We start from the raw sequence: 17,259 nt of genomic DNA on the forward strand, positions 1-17,259 counted from the left end.
TCCTCCAGAGTGATCCCAGGGATTTTTATTTTCAAAAGCTCTTACATTTGGGGTTTAATTTTTTTATTTACTTTTTCTGAATTGTATATTTGATTAAAGGGATATCATGCAGCTTTGTGACTCATTTTCTTTTCATGTTGAATGGAAATAAAACAAAGCATTTAAAAGAAGCACAACACTTTCAATTTACGTTTGCAGTGGATTTAAGTAACTATTTTTCCCTAGATCCCTGCTTCTTTATCCCATCAGTGCAGCAGGATTCTTAGCAGAGTGCTTACACTGTAATGAATCTACAGGGACATCTGCTTGGCATGATTCAAGCTTAAGGCCTTCTGAAGGAGCTTGTAAGGTTTCTCATGTCAAAACTGACTTAAGTAAAAAAAAATAAAATAAAATCAATCATAATACCACGTAAGGACGGATTTGCATCATGGTCCACGGAGCCTTTTTCTAGACATATTCCATTTTGTCAGCTGAAAAATATGTGCTAAACCATGTACATTATATTTCTGAAGGTGCCACTGCATTTTACTGAGGAAAAAAAATTAGAAAAAAAAATCTAAATTTGTGTTTATTTAGTCCATAAAATTCTTCTTTTTCTGATAAAATAGGATGCCACAATTAACATTAAATCAAAGTGCATATGTAGATTTTTGCTCTTCTTTCCTTGCTTGTTTCTCCTCCTCCTCCCATTTGTGCAAGAGCCTTTTTACCAGGTGTTTGTTCTAACTACGATGCAAAGAACTCACCTTATAGAAGTAAGGTTTCATTAAGAAACTTTAGATCAAGGTTTTGTAATGTGGTTCATTTTGGTATCTGAACCTGTTTGCTTCTTGCAGCTCTTTCATTCCTATTCCCACACTGCAGCTAACCAGCATCTCAGCTGCAAAATCATCTATATTTTTCCCATCAAGCTGGGATGTTAGCTGCTTCACCTTAAACATCTGCCAAACATGCATTTACCTGTGTGTTTGAAGGATTTCTTTTTTCTTTTTTCTTTTTTCTTTTTTTTTTTCTTTTTTCTTTTTTCTTTTTTCTTTTTTCTTTTTTCTTTTTTTTTTTTTTTTCTTTTTTCTTTTTTCTTTTTTCTTTTCAAAGCCAGATCAGGTCTGTGTACTTATTCATAGACTGGTAGTGTAAACTACTGTAATAAACAAGAGGACCACACAATGCAGCACTGAAAATAAACAATAATAATTCATATTGTTGTGTTGTAAACAAAGATCTGGTGACAGAATTTTCTGTTTCAAAGACCACTCCCTGCCTCACCATGGATGCTTAAATAGAAAATCTGTGTTGCGTGTGAGACACTGACATATGAAAACAATTAATTTGGGAATCCTTTCTCCCTATGAAGTCATCTGAGTCATGAAAACTTACAAATTCTCACCTCTCTAAACTCACATTAAAATCAATATTTTCTTCAAGGCTATGTTAACTTTCACAGATTGTAGCTGTGGAGTACAAAAAACTTCTCTGTTTCAATATTTTCTTCAAGGCTATGTTAACTTTCACAGATTGTAGCTGTGGAGTACAAAAAACTTCTCTGTTTCATGTAGATCTATGAAATGCTGCACACTGAATTGTGTGCTACCTGAGGACCTGCCAGAATGCAAGCTATATATAATTCTCCTATAGCTAAAGCTTCTGAAATAGTAGCTTCTTCTCCTGCCCTTATACTGCTTTTTCCATATTGCTGAAGCAGGGAATAAGTTATTCAGCACCCTTGTTGAAGTATGAGCCTACAAATGCTAACTAGATGAAAGCCTTCATAACTTAAATAACTTTCTGATGCCATTTTTAAGAACAAGGGGGAACAAAGTAGAAAAAGGCACTTCTGCATTTCTGTTACGACAAGGATAACACAAGGGTAGTGTCGATTGGGGAACAGGACAGGACAGAGCCTTTTTTCATCACATAAAAATTTAGTTATGTGGCTATGACTTTTGCATTGCTACTTGTCTTCAGGACTGAAGTACAAGCTCTAATTCCTTTTTCTTGTCTTTTTTTTCCTTTTTTTTTTTTTTTTTTTATTTACAAACATAAACAAGAGGCTTGTATGTCATAGTGAATTCCTGTTAAAAATTTGCCTCATGTTTGTAAGCAATACAAAGTTTGAAGTCTCTGGTGGCAATGGAGTGCCACTTATCGAAGAGTTAAGGGCAAGAGAAGAGTTGTGGAAAGCTTGTGGGAGCCCACAGTACAGCTTTGTTAAAAGCCACCATAGTGGCAGAAGTTGGCCTGAACCAGAGCAGAGAGCACTCCTGGTACTGGGGCAATTTGTTGTCATGGCTTTTCTGTAAAATTGACAAACAGTAAATCAAGGTATAGGAAAGGAAAAATTAAAGGAGAGGAAACGTGTTTTTTAAGCAATATTGCCTTAGTAATAAGGAGCTGAAGTTATGATGGCAAGCTGATGATAGCTGAAGAAAAGCCGCTATTAAATTAACAGTAGTGTATCTATCTATTACTGAAGCTGGTTTATTCCAAATTTAATCTGCTGTTACTTCTTTTCTTGTCTCTCTTTCAGTCCCATAAGGCTTTCCCTGACCTGTAAGTACTTAGACTAGAGAGAAGTGGTACATACAAGTGTTCCACAGTTAGTATTTATCAAATAATACATGACATTAGGTACTTGACATTAAGCTTTATCTTTTCAGAGTTAAAGAATCTTTCTTCTTAAATGTATTTTGCTGAAACATAAAGCATTTGGATTATATTTGATAAACACAATTTGGAATCGTTCTAGGATATTTGTATACCCTATGATTACAACTTTATAGCCTGAAGAAGGGTAAGCTCATACCTCATTCTGTTGAAATTATTGTCCATACCTAGTATAGCAGGTCTTAATAGTTCAAAATCCAGTTTGATTTCATAGCTACAGTCATTGCAGGGAATGTTGTGAACAATATAGAGAATATCTGATTGTGAAATCTGTCTCCAACAGTTTTAACTCACAATTCAGCTGCATGGTTTTAGTATGTATCCTGTTGTCCTGCTTTCATTAAGTGTAAACTTGTTCTTTCATCTTAGTAACATAATTCTCAATATGAGTCAGACAGACTTTTGTTTCAAGGCGTTCCCAGGGAAAAAAAAAATAGGAAAAAATACGCTTCAGATTGCTAGTTCTATAAAATTTGTGTATACATGGATAAGATATATGTCAATCTTTTCATGATCCACTGCTTTTGTAATAGTAGCAAGAATATAAAAATCTTGATTGTGCAATATATTTTGTTCAATCATATACCAGGATAGAAGTATCTTGTTACATTCCTGTCTTCCGTCTTGAAAAAAATGTGCTATTCCATGTAAAATCTAAAGTCAATTAACTTTCTCATTCTCTGTCAAAATCAGTTTTACATGTCTCAATGAAAAGAAATGTCAGACCAGAATGTCTGTGTGTTGGCAGGCTGACAGGATAGGAGGTGTGCAGGTGGATCTCATAAACCTTTTGTCTCCAGTTATGGTGACAGGATGAGGTAACTTCTGCATTCTTTTATCATGCTCCTTAAGATATGGGGAGTCATTTCTATTTAAAATTGATTTATAAATTAAGGTCAGTTTCAGACTATTCATACTCCCCTCAGTGTCCTAAGTCCATAGGACTGTATGGAAACTGCCCAATAGTTTCATGTTTTGCCTAGAATACTTAGCATTTTCAACCTGCTTGCAACTGTGATTCATTCATCCACTTTAATTTTTGTCCCATCCTTACCTTCAGTTTGTGTAATATTTCTTATGACCTGGTGTTTGCCTTCCAGTGTCTTCATAGTGACTGCATTGAAATCATCATTTCCCATATCATAGTTGTAAAAATCTTCCAATATCCTCTTAAAAGCTTTCAATTTCTTGATCACTTTAGTAAGGCTGGTCTGCATTTGCTTTAGATTGAATTACTCTTATTTGAACATGGGAATCAGATTTGTATGCAGGCTTCCAGATAAGGTCTTTGTAGTTTCCTGTACTTGTCTTTCTGTTTGATAAGTATGTTGTTTAATACACAGAGATATTGTCATTTTTACCTTCTTATCCTATTGGCTTTCAAGCACAGGATGGATTTGATTTTTATGACTTGAGTGTAGGTCTTTGGTCTAATGGGATCTTCAAAAGTAGTCTTGTTAAAAAGGGTATTTGCTTGGTTTGGTTTGTTACTGTACATGAAGTGGTGAGCTAGAGGTAGTTTTCCAATTACATTTTTTATGTTGACAGTTTGCAAGTAACACTGTGGAAGGATAGCTGAGTAAACAGGAGTTGCTTCATTGTCAAAAAGTCACCATGGTCTTTCTCAGAATGAGAAGGGCAGGTGTTGCACACAATTGTGATGGTCGTACTAACAAACTAAGACAGACCATAGAACACACTGAACCTTTTAAAGGAGGTGGAAAAGCATGATTTTGATATTTTTTAGAATATGACTAATTACTTTCTATATCTGGTAGCTGGCAAAATTTCCATTTATAAATTTTGCACAGCCACAAATGCTTTTTATAGCCTCAGCCTCGACTGTCATGCTCTGCCCGTTCTCCTGTTTCAAGAGGAGAAGACCAAAATCTAGAAATATTGCTCACTGATCTCAGCTCATCTAGGAGAGTGTGTAGTACATCTGAGGCAAAATAAGTATGAGGTAATAGAAAGTTTTAGCTTTAACTTCAAATTGCCTTTGTACTTGATAGTTTTCTGGCATTGTTTGTACAATATTGACTTTTATGGTCTTATAACCAACAGCAAGACATTTATTACGTACTTTATAATAAAAGTAAACACACTAAAAATAAAATCCATCAATCTTTCGTTATTACCTGCACAAGAAAATTAAAATATCAATCTCAACGTGGAAGATGTATTAGAGTTTCAAAGTTGCTGCATACTCCCAAATGATTTTCATGGCTGTGCAATCCAATACAATTTTGCACATCCTCAGATACAGACAGACATAGTTGGGTAAATGCTTGTAAAACAAGAAAGCTGTATCTTTCAAAAGTGATATGATCCAATTCTTTTATCCAGAAAATATTGCAATGATTTATGAGTGCACAAATGCAGAAATGAACACATAACAGGGAACAGATTTCCTTTTATCCTTGGATTCTGTGAAAATACAGGTTTCTGCTTGCTCAGCTAACAATAATAAACATAACAGCTTTATTTGTGTAAGCTGATAACACTGTGGGTTTTTTGTTGGATTGGTTGTTTTTCTTAAAAATCTCAAATAGGCCAAACAAGTCTGAACAAAAAAGTTGCCAACAGATAAATAGTGGGCCATACTTGATGTGTCACTGTGCGTTTCTGTGCTCTGTAGATTCTCGAGTGCTGTGTTTGGCACCTTGAAATGTAAATATGGCTTAATTATCAGGTATTCCAGGAACTTGTATTTTGTATGTTTTGGTTTCTGTGAGTGAACTCATCCTACCCCTACAGTAAAACAAATTGCATTAATTTATTATGAAATTATTTTTAAGAAGGATGCAAATTTTCAGTGTTAGGTAACTTGCAGACTAAAGCTTCCAAGGTGAGTTGTGTGTCTGCATGGCTCTGTGTATGTGCACATGTGCAAATGACCAAATGTTTGGTACTGCCTTTCTAGTAGTAATTTCTGATCATGATTTTTCATAGCTCTGGGGTTGTGGAAAATTTGCTCATTTCTTTTTTTTTTTTTTTTTTTTTTTTTTTTCCCCCAGGGGGAATAAAGGTGAAAATTCTATGTATATTTCTCTTCTGCTCCCCCCCACCCCCCACCCAGTCCCCCACCCAGTTTAATAGTTAGCTCAGATCAGTGTATTGAGCCAGATTTGTATTTTGACATGTCAGCTGCTGGAAGAGGTTTTGGAGAAATCCTGAGAACTTTTAAGAGAAAACATAAAACTGGAGGCATTCAAACTGAAGGCTTACTGTTCTAATGTAATGTGCATATGTGTGTGTGTATGTATGATACATATACACTAAATAGACTAAAAATTGAGTTTTCACAGAAGCCTTTATTAAACATCATAACAAAATTATTATATAGAGAAAAAAATAATTTACTGCTAGTACCAGTGTAGAGTAATTTTGGAATTACGCTTCCTGTGGGAGGCATTCCTTTTAACTATTTTTCTTATTATATGGTCTCACCTTATCTTTATTATACTGGGGGCTTTTTAAATATCAGAATTTATACATAAAATTGTTTTATGATTATTTTCTGAAGATGCAATCATAGACTGATTTACACTGGGAAGGGTCTCTGGTGGTTTTTTGATTAATACTGACTCACCTACACCAAAGAAGGACCAAGTTAGATGAAGTTTCACAGGGCCTTGTCCTGTTGCAATTTGGGCATTCCAAGGGCAGATTTCACAATCTGTCAGGGCAACTTTAATCCTTTCCTGTTCTCAAGTTGGAAAAGAACACAAACATACTAAGTTCTACATGCAATTTCCTTTGTTGCAATTTGCATCCATTGCATCCCATCTTGTCGCTATGCACTTTTGAGAAAAGTCTTTGTGCTTTCCCAAAGAATATGGAGACAGTATGAAGATTCCCCCTTCCCAAAGCAGTCTTTTCTTCAGGCGGAACAAGCCCAGCTCTCTTAGTCCCCCATCACAGGAAAAGTGCTCCAACCCTGACCATTGTGGTAGCTCTCCACTGAGCTTGATTTGGTATGTTATTGTCCTTGTACTGGGAAGTCTCAGACAGCACACAGTACTCCAGACTCAGAAGCACAATGTAGAGGGGAAGAATAATTTCCTTTGGTCTGCTGGATGCTCTTTTACTCTTCTACAGCTTGAGGTGCAGTTGTGTGTCTTTGCTGCCAGAGCACACTGCTGCCATTTCCCTTTCTGCCAAACTGCTTCCCAGCCAGCTGGCACCACACTGTATAGTTGCATGGTGTTACTCTGTCCTGGGGACAAAACTTTGCATTTTTCTTTGTTTAATTTCTCAGTATTTGTGTCACAATGTTTCAAAGGTATCTCAACAACCTGGAGAATGGCAGTCCTGCCCTTCAATGTATGGACTACTCACTGGTTTGGTGTCATCCTGAATTTGAGGAGGGTTCATTCCATTTCCGATTGCAATAAAAGTTATTAAAGAATAACAGCTGTGTTATGAACCTTTGAGGAATCAAGTAGCAACTACCAGCTGAGCTCTACTGATCACAACACTCTGAACCTTGCAGTCCAGCCAGTTTTCCGCCTACCTTACAGCGTAGTTGCCATTTCATGCTCCACTGGAACTGTTACAACGCTACTATGGAGAGCCTTGTCAAAAGCTTTGTTGAAGTCACGATAAACAACATCCACTCCTCTCCCATAGTCCTCTAAGCCAGTCATCTTTTCAAACAAGGCAATCAGATTGATTAGGCATGATTCACCCTTAGTGACTCCATGTTGGCTCTTCCAGCTTACTGTTGAACTGGAAGTTAAAATGTGGAAAAGATACTCAGTTTTCTGGCGGTCCATCACTGCTGAAGTACAGAAGGGGTCTTTTTTGGGCCCAGTACTGTTTAATGTCTTCATTAATGAGTTGGACAACAGAGTGCATGCCTAGCAAGTTTCCAGGTGATACAGAACTCAGAAGAATGGCTGATATACCAGAAGGTTTGGCTGCTATTCAAAAGGATCTAAACAGGATGGAGGAGCAGGAAAATCTCACAGAGCTCAAAAAGGACAAATTCAAAGTCTTGCACCTGGGAATGAATAACCCCAGGCATCGGTGAAAGGTGGGGGCTGCCAGCTAGAAGGCATCTCTGCAGAGAACCTGGGGACAACTTGTTGACCATGGATCAGCAATATGCCCTTGTGGCAAAGAACAACAGTCTTCTGGGCTGCTTTACGCAGACTGCTGCCAGCAGGCTGAGGGAGGTGGTTGTTCACAGCTACTCAGCACTGGTGAGACCACACCTAGAGTTGTGTTTCCAGTTCTGGGCTCCCCAGTGCAAGAGACATGGACATACAGAAGCAAGGCCAGCAAAGGATGACAAAGAATGTTAAGTACTTGGCACATCTGACCTGAGGAGAGACAGAGATCTGGGATTGTTCAGCCTGGAGAAGAGAAAGCTCAGGGGAATTTTATTGAGGCCTGTAAAGTCCCTTCTGGGGAGTGGTAAAGATGATGCAGGTGGACTCTTCCTTGTGATGGCCACTGGCAAGAGAAGAGGCAATGGACACAAAGTGAAATACAGGAAAATCTGTTTAAACATAAGAAGAAGCTTTTAGAATTATCTATTTAAAACTTATTTATTTATTACTTCTGTGAGGTTGATCATACACAGCAAAAGGTTGGCCAGAGACCCTGGGAGTCTTCACCTTTGGAAATACTAACAACTGAAACAGACATGGTCTGAGCATGCTCTAGCTTTTTCATCTCTTTTGCTTTCCACAAAGTGTGATATCCATGAAAGCAAGTTAGCAGGCCATGCTGGTTTTGAGAATAAAGAAGAATTTTGTGAAGGGTAGGATTGTACAGTTTCTGTCATGGTACTGTCCTCTAACCAAATGACCGACATGCATCTACAGTGTTCAATACTAATGTGGAAATCAGTGCTGGTAGATCAATTAACTATTCATTGTACATAGCTTCTGGAACTAGAAAGGGCAAAGTTTTTTAATAAATTGACAGTGAAATATTACCTGCTTTTCAATTGATTCAATATTTGCAATTATTTAAAAAAAGAAAGGTCAAAATGTACTGCAATGGAGTTTAATGTAAGACATTAGAAACTTAAAAAAAAAATCAAATATATTGATTTTGTAGTCTTTTTTGATGTAGAAATGGCAAGTACAGGTATACAGAATTCTTTAGAATTCTTTAGAATTAGTTTTTCCAAGCAAATTTCATTATTACACATTTAAAAAATGCATTATATTATTTCTAGAACAGATTTATGAAAATACTGGAAAATAGCTTTACATGTATATACATATAAGTATCTAAGTCCATCTTTTGTTCAGTACAGCACTTTTAGTTTAGTAGATTGAAATGCTATTATTATTATTTTTTTTTTCCCTGAGTGCCTTTTCTAATGAAGCTTCTTTTCTGAATTGGAGCAGAGACTTTAGTGTTAGTGCCATTCTTGCAAGAAAATCTAGCATTTTCTCCTGTCCTATTTGTTACCATATTTTGTTGTTCTGGTTTCATAACGCGTGTAGTTATTACCTTCCTCAAAAATTATTTTATTCTGTTCCTCTGGAAATATACAGATTTCTGTATATCTTCTATTTATGCATGAAACCACAAAGTACATACTTAATGTAGCCATGTGAACAGGGTGTCATGGGCTGTGCATTACACCTGTTAACCATCTTGGCATAGGCCATGAAATTTTCGGTAACCCTGATTATCTCCACAGAGCTTCTGAAATTCCTCCCAGTATTAGAATTCCAAGGCTGTCCAATATGAAGGGATTTTCTGACTTCTTCCTAACTTAAGCTTTTTTCTTTGTGTATTGTTTTGTCTGTAGCCACCAGTGTAAGAACGTGATGTTAGGAAACACATGGGGGACTGTAATAAAGGGACTATGGAACAGCAAAAAGTAGGCAAGCTTGTATTTGACTGAACTTAGGTGCAATATGGAAAACTTTTCCAGTTGTTTCATGAAGAACAGGAAAAAAGAGCAAATAAGATGTACATGTGTAGAGTCTTGTAAAGCTATCAAAATAAATGAAGGAGAAAACGTGCATCTTGGTCCTTCCTTTCTTCTTTGCCCTTCCTATTTTTCCGAATTTGAATTAAGCTTCTCTTTGAATTGTTGCTGTCAAGTTCCAACTACCATGTGTGTCACTGGCCTATAAGAGCTGGGCAACTGATTCACAGAAGGGTGAAACTGTTATCTTTAAATGAAATAAGCTGTGTGAGCTTTTCACTGTTAAGGCCTCTAGGCAATCTTTGCAATTTAGTTTAGGATTGTGAGATCTTAGGGGAAAAAAAACCTCCATCATGTTCTCCTGACATCATTGTCAGATTGAGCCTCTGAATAGTACTTTCAGCAAAAGCAAGGAAGTTAATTTTTACAGTTTTATAATTGATTTCAAATCTAGATGCCTTACGCAGGTAAAAATTAATAGGACTTGTGGTTCCGGGGACCTCAAAACCTCAGAATGTATTAGAAAGTATGTTTTTTGAACTTGACCTTTTAAAGAAAAGTACAAAACCATCTTATGAATACAGGACATTATGTTGGCAGCAGTTGACATGATGGGTTTGAAGTAAACATGGGAAAAACATAGGCATTGCTTTTTGTGTATTTAAAGACTCTTGCACTCTAGTGTGATTATCATAGTAAGAAGACTTATATGGAATAAAATAATAATTCAAAAGTTTATTCAGTTTAATGACAGCTAACATTTATATTTTGGTTTTTTTCATTATCAACCACTGCTGTCTGATTCTCGGTGATTTCTCTGTTATGATAAATCAGAAAGGCGTAGGTAGTGAAATCTAGTATCTCCAACAAAATGAAGGAAACTCTGCATAAGTGAAAGCAAAGGATTACTATGTTTAAGGTGCTGTGAATATGCTTTCAAGGGGTGTTTTTTGCAAATAAATATGGAGTTTAGCTTTAGAAAGAGTACTACAGTAAGTAGGTAAGTAAAGTAAGTTAAGTAAGTTAAGTAAGTAAGTAAAGGCTGTGTAAATAAATGATCTGAGACAGCCCATCTGAGAATAACTTGTAAATATGAGGTTATTTAACAACGTTTAATTAATTACTAATTTATAATAACTTAATAATTAATGAATTGATTATCACTAAAAATTGTGCCATTTCTCTACAACTCTTTACAGTCCTGCTGTGGTAGCATTTTGACACTGTTGTCATGAAGATTAGTGTTATGTTTTAGCTCATAGATTATGATGTTTTTAATTATTTTCTAAAAAAATAAATGTATAGCATGCAGATAGTTAAAATAGTGAGTTAAAACTTTGAAGTTTTATTTCTGTAATGAATTGCATTATGGATTTTGATTATGTGCATTTATCAAACATTTTAACTGTCTAGAAAGATACAGGTAATATATGAGGAAGGCCTATCTTTTAGCTTTAATTTCATGAATAAATCTTACTGCACATTGCTCCAGATTGATCTGTGCTAAGAAGTGAAGTCCCCACAGGTTCGTATGTCTGTTGTAATGGTGAAGATAGACTATTAAGGAGGAAGTATTAGTAGGTGGATCTGTTCTGCTCTCCCATTGTACATATTTTTGCTTTTAAAATACTAAGACTAAACAGATCCCTTTCCAAACACTATAGTATTTTCTTTTAAAACCTGGGAAGGACTTGAGTGAAGAAAAATGGCATAAGAGCACACTATCTGAGAATAATGTTAGGTCAGTGTAAAAAATCTATTGCCTTCAGTGCTTCTCTGTAGTATAGTTAATAATTTTTCTCAACACATAGGGAACATCAAATTATTTCATTAAATAAGCATCTTGATAATGAAAGATGCTGTGACACTGGTGATTCTATGAGCTTCCTCCAGGAAGTGACTGCAGATTCTCAATCCTATTGACAATAGACCTCAAAATAGGTCTACTATAGAAAAAATATGGGTCTTTTACTGAAAATTTGGCAATGAAGTTAAAGCTTGATGGACACATGCAACCTTTGTATATGATAGCTTTGGTCAGATAGAACTCTCATAATCCAAAGATTAAACTATTTTGTATACTGTTAGCAACCTTCAAATAATTAATCTTGGGTTCTGACTAAAACCAGTACAGACTGTGCAGATGAAATTGTGTGGCTACCTCAATATACTTCAATCAAAGTTTTAGAAAAGCACATAAATAATGTCGTTGAATGCTTGATCTTGACAAGAGGTGAAATTTTGTGAACTATTGAATCTATTATTGAACATGGCTGTCATTCTCAGATCACTCATCTTTTACTGGGTTTTAGGAGGTTGCGGTAAAATGTGTGCCAGTTTCAGGATGCCAAGTCTCATTTTTCCTGGGGTTCTTGACAGGTATAGTGGTAAGAAGAGGCAGTCATATTGTAGGAGACCTTCTCTACACAGTTAGAAGACTGATTTGCTGATATACAATTTCAACAGTTAGCCAGTGCCAGTTGTCAGGTATATTGCAGATGTAGATTTGCTGTGATGTGTTTTCCTTGGGAATGCAGTTTATCAAAATCATAGTACTTTGAATAATGCATTTTTTTCTATCTCGAACACCCACTCATAAAAATAAATGTTGAGTTTTGGATTGTATAAATATTGCTGTGTACACCAGATCTTATGATGAAACTACTTTATATTAAAGGGTTTTTTTTAGTCTTTTTATTTGAAAATAACAGGAAGAGATATTTTTGATTCAAATGCAGGTATTCTCCTATGTGAAAGCATGTCATACATCTGTTTTTGTTTGACTTGTCCTGCAAAATTACCTGTATTAACCTACCAAAGCAAAGCAGCAAAAGGGAAAATTGTGCCAAGGGAGAAGTAACATTTTTAGTAGTGCTATAAAATATACAATAGCATATAGCAGTATATGCTGTAGCATATAATGGATTATTGTTGCCATGTTTTTGGAATGTAAACTGGTATCTTTTTTTATTTATTCCAATTATTTTGATGTTTTAGAATATTTTTTTTTATTTGATATGTATTTAATCTCATACGTATGAATCAAACACTGACTCTCTTTCCAATGTGAATGAGTACATCTAAATAAATATCCTATTCTATTAAGGCTGCTGAAACAGTACAAAAGAAATTGGGAATCATATTGTTTGCTTCTAGGTTTGGTAGCTACTCACTGAGCAACCTTTATATGTGATGCACAGAATTCTTAGATTTCTGATCTGCAGCATTGGTAGAGCATTTATCTAACTCATCATTCATTAGTGTTATGTGGCTTTTGTTACCTTGTTAATATTTGTAGATTTGGGGATTTTTCTCTTAAAAGGATATTGTAAGTGAAAGTGTTGTCCCATATTATTTTTTTAGCTTTATGGTTTTTTTGCCTTTTTGAAATTTTCCTACATAATTTGTGTTGTAACTTTAGTATAATTATTAACATTTAAATGCCAGTGTGACTAACTGTTTGAGTAATGAATTAAGGGTGGGCATTCAATAATTGAACTTGCATGGTATAATGGGCTTAATTAGCATTGATATGTTGATATAATGCTTTACAACACTCTGAGGATGTGCATGTATTGAGCAATTTATCCTCCTAACATGCAGGTTAGTAAGGTTAGTATGGTGATGTTTATTCTACAGGTGGGTAAAGTGAAGACAGAGAGAAGTATGGGATGAAAGAATTTGTTCATGAAACATGAAGTTTCTGAAATGATACCTGAATTAGATGTGAGGTTTTCAGACTACCATTTCTTTGATGAACACGCTTATCTTTTATGTGCTGTTCTTGACATATTTCAACTTCCTGCACTTATTTATTGTACTCTAAAGGAAATAAAACAATTTTAATTTGTACTACTTCAATGAAAGGAATGGCATGCCATTAATAACTTTAATGTGAAATTAAGAACAAAAACATTTACATTTTCCTCCTCCCCAATACACACTTTTGCTTTTTCTAGGTGGAGGTGTATCATCTTTAAAGTGATAACTATTTAAAACAATCTCTTTAAAATAATTAATTCTTACAGATGGTAGTGACTTCCTGCAACAAGAAAGAAAACAAGATGTCCATTCATATCAGCCCAAAGTCACTGCTTAGGCATTGATTCTTTCATATTTTGTTTCTGTTAACAAAGATTGACTTAATTTATTTTCTAGAACCTGGGGTAATTTTAAAATAAGCAGAAAATCAAACTTTTAATTAATTATTGGGTACTTTTAAATTGCTATTCTAATAATTAAAATGAAAACTGTATATAAAGTATCTTCTACTTCCTGGATCCATAATGAAGTTGTATGAATATTTATGCAATATTTACCAAAAAGAATTAAATAAAACATTATTTTACTTCATTCACAGCTTGGGGAGAAACAGCAAGATTTATAGGATACCTTATTTGAAAATAAATCTGTAAAGTAATTAACTGAAGGACTGTTAAACAAAGAACTGAGTTTGAAATTAGCTTTGAAAGTGATGTGTATTACAAACTGATACCTGTTGTGAAAATACATTGCATAGCCTGATTTTGACTTTTGTATAAGGGATACTGTTTTAAAAAATACTAAAAATTACTTACTTGTTTGTTTTGCAGGTCTTAACTGTTAAATTTTCCCTTCTTTCTTTTGACAGTATTACCTAGTCATACTTGTGGCAACCCAGGAGAAATACCTAAAGGAGTACTTCATGGAACAAGATTCAACATTGGAGATAAAATCCGATATAGCTGTATCTCTGGGTACATCCTAGAAGGCCATGCCATGTTGACATGTATTGTGAGTCCTGGAAATGGTGCATCATGGGATTTTCCAGTTCCTTTTTGCAGAGGTAAACATGAAGATATGAAATAACTTAAAAATATTAAGACAATATTAAAATAGAAGATTAAATAAATTTATTTTGAAGGGGGTTTTGTTTGTTTGGTTTGTTTGGTTTGTTTTTTTTTTTACTTTCTGAATGTAAATGTACTAATGTACTGACTAAAGATCTGCACCATTTAAAACTGTAATCACATTTCAGAAGCAATGACTCTCCAGAGCTGGCATTCAGAGGTAGATATTATATGCTGATCTTTATTCATTTTCAATTATGTAGCAATTGCTATATCAATTTGATGGCAGGATCTGGTAAATGCTTTTGAAGTTTCTTCTTTTGGAAACTTTTCATCAGGAAGGAGAAGTTTGAAATCTTCAACCATACAATGCTTGAAGGGGACCTCTAGTGATCCAATCCCTTTGAGTCCAACTCCTGCTACAAGGACTGACAAAGCTATGAACCAAAGGTCAGGTTGCTCAGGGCTTTGCCCAGTTGAAATTTTAGTATCTCTATCTCTATGGTTGGAGTTTCTAAGGCCTCTCTGGAAACCTGTTCTAGCGCATAGCTGCCCTCATTCTCATGTCCAATTCAAATTATCTTTTTACAGATTGTGTCCATTTCTTGTTCTCCTGTTGTGGACCTGTAAAATGATTATGGTTCATCTCTCCTCAACTAAATAGCACCGTTAGATTTTCTCATAACTTCCTCTTTTCCAGGCTGAAGAATCCATTTTCCTCATTCTTGAGTCTCATACATATGTTCTTCAGCATCTTAACCATTTTAGTGGCCCTTCTCTGCACTTGTTCTACTCTGTCAATGTCAATATCTCCTTTGTGCTAGGATACCGTAAAATGGACACAGCATTTCATATGGGACCTCCTGAGTGGCAAGTAGATGAATTCTTTAACTCTCTCTCTTTAGCTTCTGGCTCTGTTCTTGCTCATGCAACCCAATAGGAGGTAAGCCTTCAATGGTGCAAAGTACACCACTGACTCCACTTGTGTTTCACCAGGAACTCAGGTCATTTCATCAGAGCTGCCACCTTGCAAATACCTTTTGCATGGGATGATCCTGTTCCAGGTAGGGGACTTGGCATTTTTGTTCTGTAATTTCATGAGATTCCTGTCATTCTTCCAGCTTCTTGAAGCCTTTTGTCAAAGGCTATCATCAAAGCCTGTCTGAATGACAGCCCTGCCTTTCAGGGTGCCATCTGCAAACCTTGCCAGGGTGCGTTCAATCCCATGCTCCAGGCTCAGGGTGAAGTTACTATACATATTCAGCCCCAGTTTGAATCCCTGGGCAGTGTCGCAAGTCACTGACCACTACCTTGACTTTAAACAGTTGGCCTCTGCTGTCTGAGCCAGATGGTCCAGGCAGATTTTCACTCACATAATAGTCCACCCGTCGAGTCTGTATGCCCTCTATTTGTCTACAAGGATATAGTGGGGAACAGCGTTCTGAAAAATCTGTTAACTTCAGGCTAAATCATTTCATCAAAGAAAGCATTCAGGTAGCCAAGGATGATTTGCATCGACAAAAGCTGCCTGTTCCTGTTCACCTTTATGTCCTTTGTGTGCTTGGGAATGGTTTTCATAAACACCTTCAACATAATTTTCTGGAGGTCTGAGGTAAACTTGACAGATATACAGTTGGTAAGATTCTTGGGGTTTTTTTTAAATGAGAAATGAAAAATTTTCTTTTTTCCAGTCATTGGTAATCACCCTTGATTGTCACTCGAATCATTTGAACATGTATCATTCAAAGATGACACAGAGCAACCTCACACTGTGGCACACCAAGAACCCTGATGTGCATACTGTTAAGTACACTTATGAACTTACATACTGTTACGAACTTGTACATATCCTGTTTACTTCTGTAGTTCCTTGTATTGTTTCTCCTGTGCTGTGGCTACTGTTTTTCTTCCCCAAACTTCTGCATGTTATTGAGAATTGGCAGTCTTTGCTAATGAAGAGAGAAGCAAAGGGGACACTGAGTGCCTCAGCCTTTTCCATGTCTTCATCACAAGGTCACTTACCCCACTGAACAGCAGGCCACCATATCCTTCATTTTCTCTTTGTTGTTGATACACCTACAGAATGGTTTCTAGAATGGCCACTCTTAACATTACTCACCAGTTTCATTCCATCTGAGCTTCAACCTTCCTCCTTCTATCCCTGCATTCCTGAGCAACACTTCCATATTCCTTTCAAGTAGCTTGTCCCTGCTTTCACAGTTTGTACATTTTAAAAAAATGTATTTGTATTTGAGTTATTTGTATTTGGTATTTCAGTTAAAAAATCTCACTCAGGCATTTCCTGTTCAAACCCAGCAGCCTCCTGCTATGCGTACACATTTATGCACTAGAAATAGATGCACCATTATTGAGCTTTGAGGAAGCTACCCTTGAAGTCCAACAACCTGTCCTGAGCCCTGTAGCCCTTCAAGGCATCGGCCCATAAGAGCCTGTCTGTCACTTCACAAAGAAGTTGAAATCTTCTCTGCTGAGGTCCAAGGAGTTTATTCTACTACCTGCCTTCCACACTTCCCTTAGAATCTTTAGCTCATGTCTATCACTTATGTGAATGGTTCTTTGTTCCTAGTTGACTTGTCCAGTGCCTGCATTATTCCCAATGAACTCAGAAATCTAGTGGATTGCTTGCCCTCTGTCATGCTGCCATCCTCACAGATGTTGGGATGGTTAAAGTTTCCCGTGAGAACCAGAGCTTGTTGTTGGGAAACTTCTAGTTGTTTAAACATTTTGACTACCTCTTGATCAAGTGGTCTGTAGCAGACAGCATAATGATCTCCCTCTTGGCTTCCCCTTCTTGTTCTAGCCCACAGGAGCTCAATGAGTTTGTTGCCTGTGGTGTAGCTG

General features: G+C 36.1%; 1 protein-coding gene across 1 annotated transcript in view; it reads left to right on the forward strand.

The window, feature by feature from the left end:
- The window catches only part of CSMD1 (CUB and Sushi multiple domains 1), a 1,211,070-nt gene that overhangs the window by 562,698 nt on the left and 631,113 nt on the right, over positions 1–17,259 (forward strand). The window contains exon 4 of the mRNA XM_040599137.1: positions 14,199–14,393. Coding sequence (XP_040455071.1) covers positions 14,199–14,393 — 195 coding nt within the window. The remainder of the gene's footprint in view (positions 1–14,198; positions 14,394–17,259) is intronic.

This window comes from Falco naumanni, chromosome 6 (assembly GCF_017639655.2).
Source record: "Falco naumanni isolate bFalNau1 chromosome 6, bFalNau1.pat, whole genome shotgun sequence".
NCBI lineage: Eukaryota > Metazoa > Chordata > Aves > Falconiformes > Falconidae > Falco > Falco naumanni.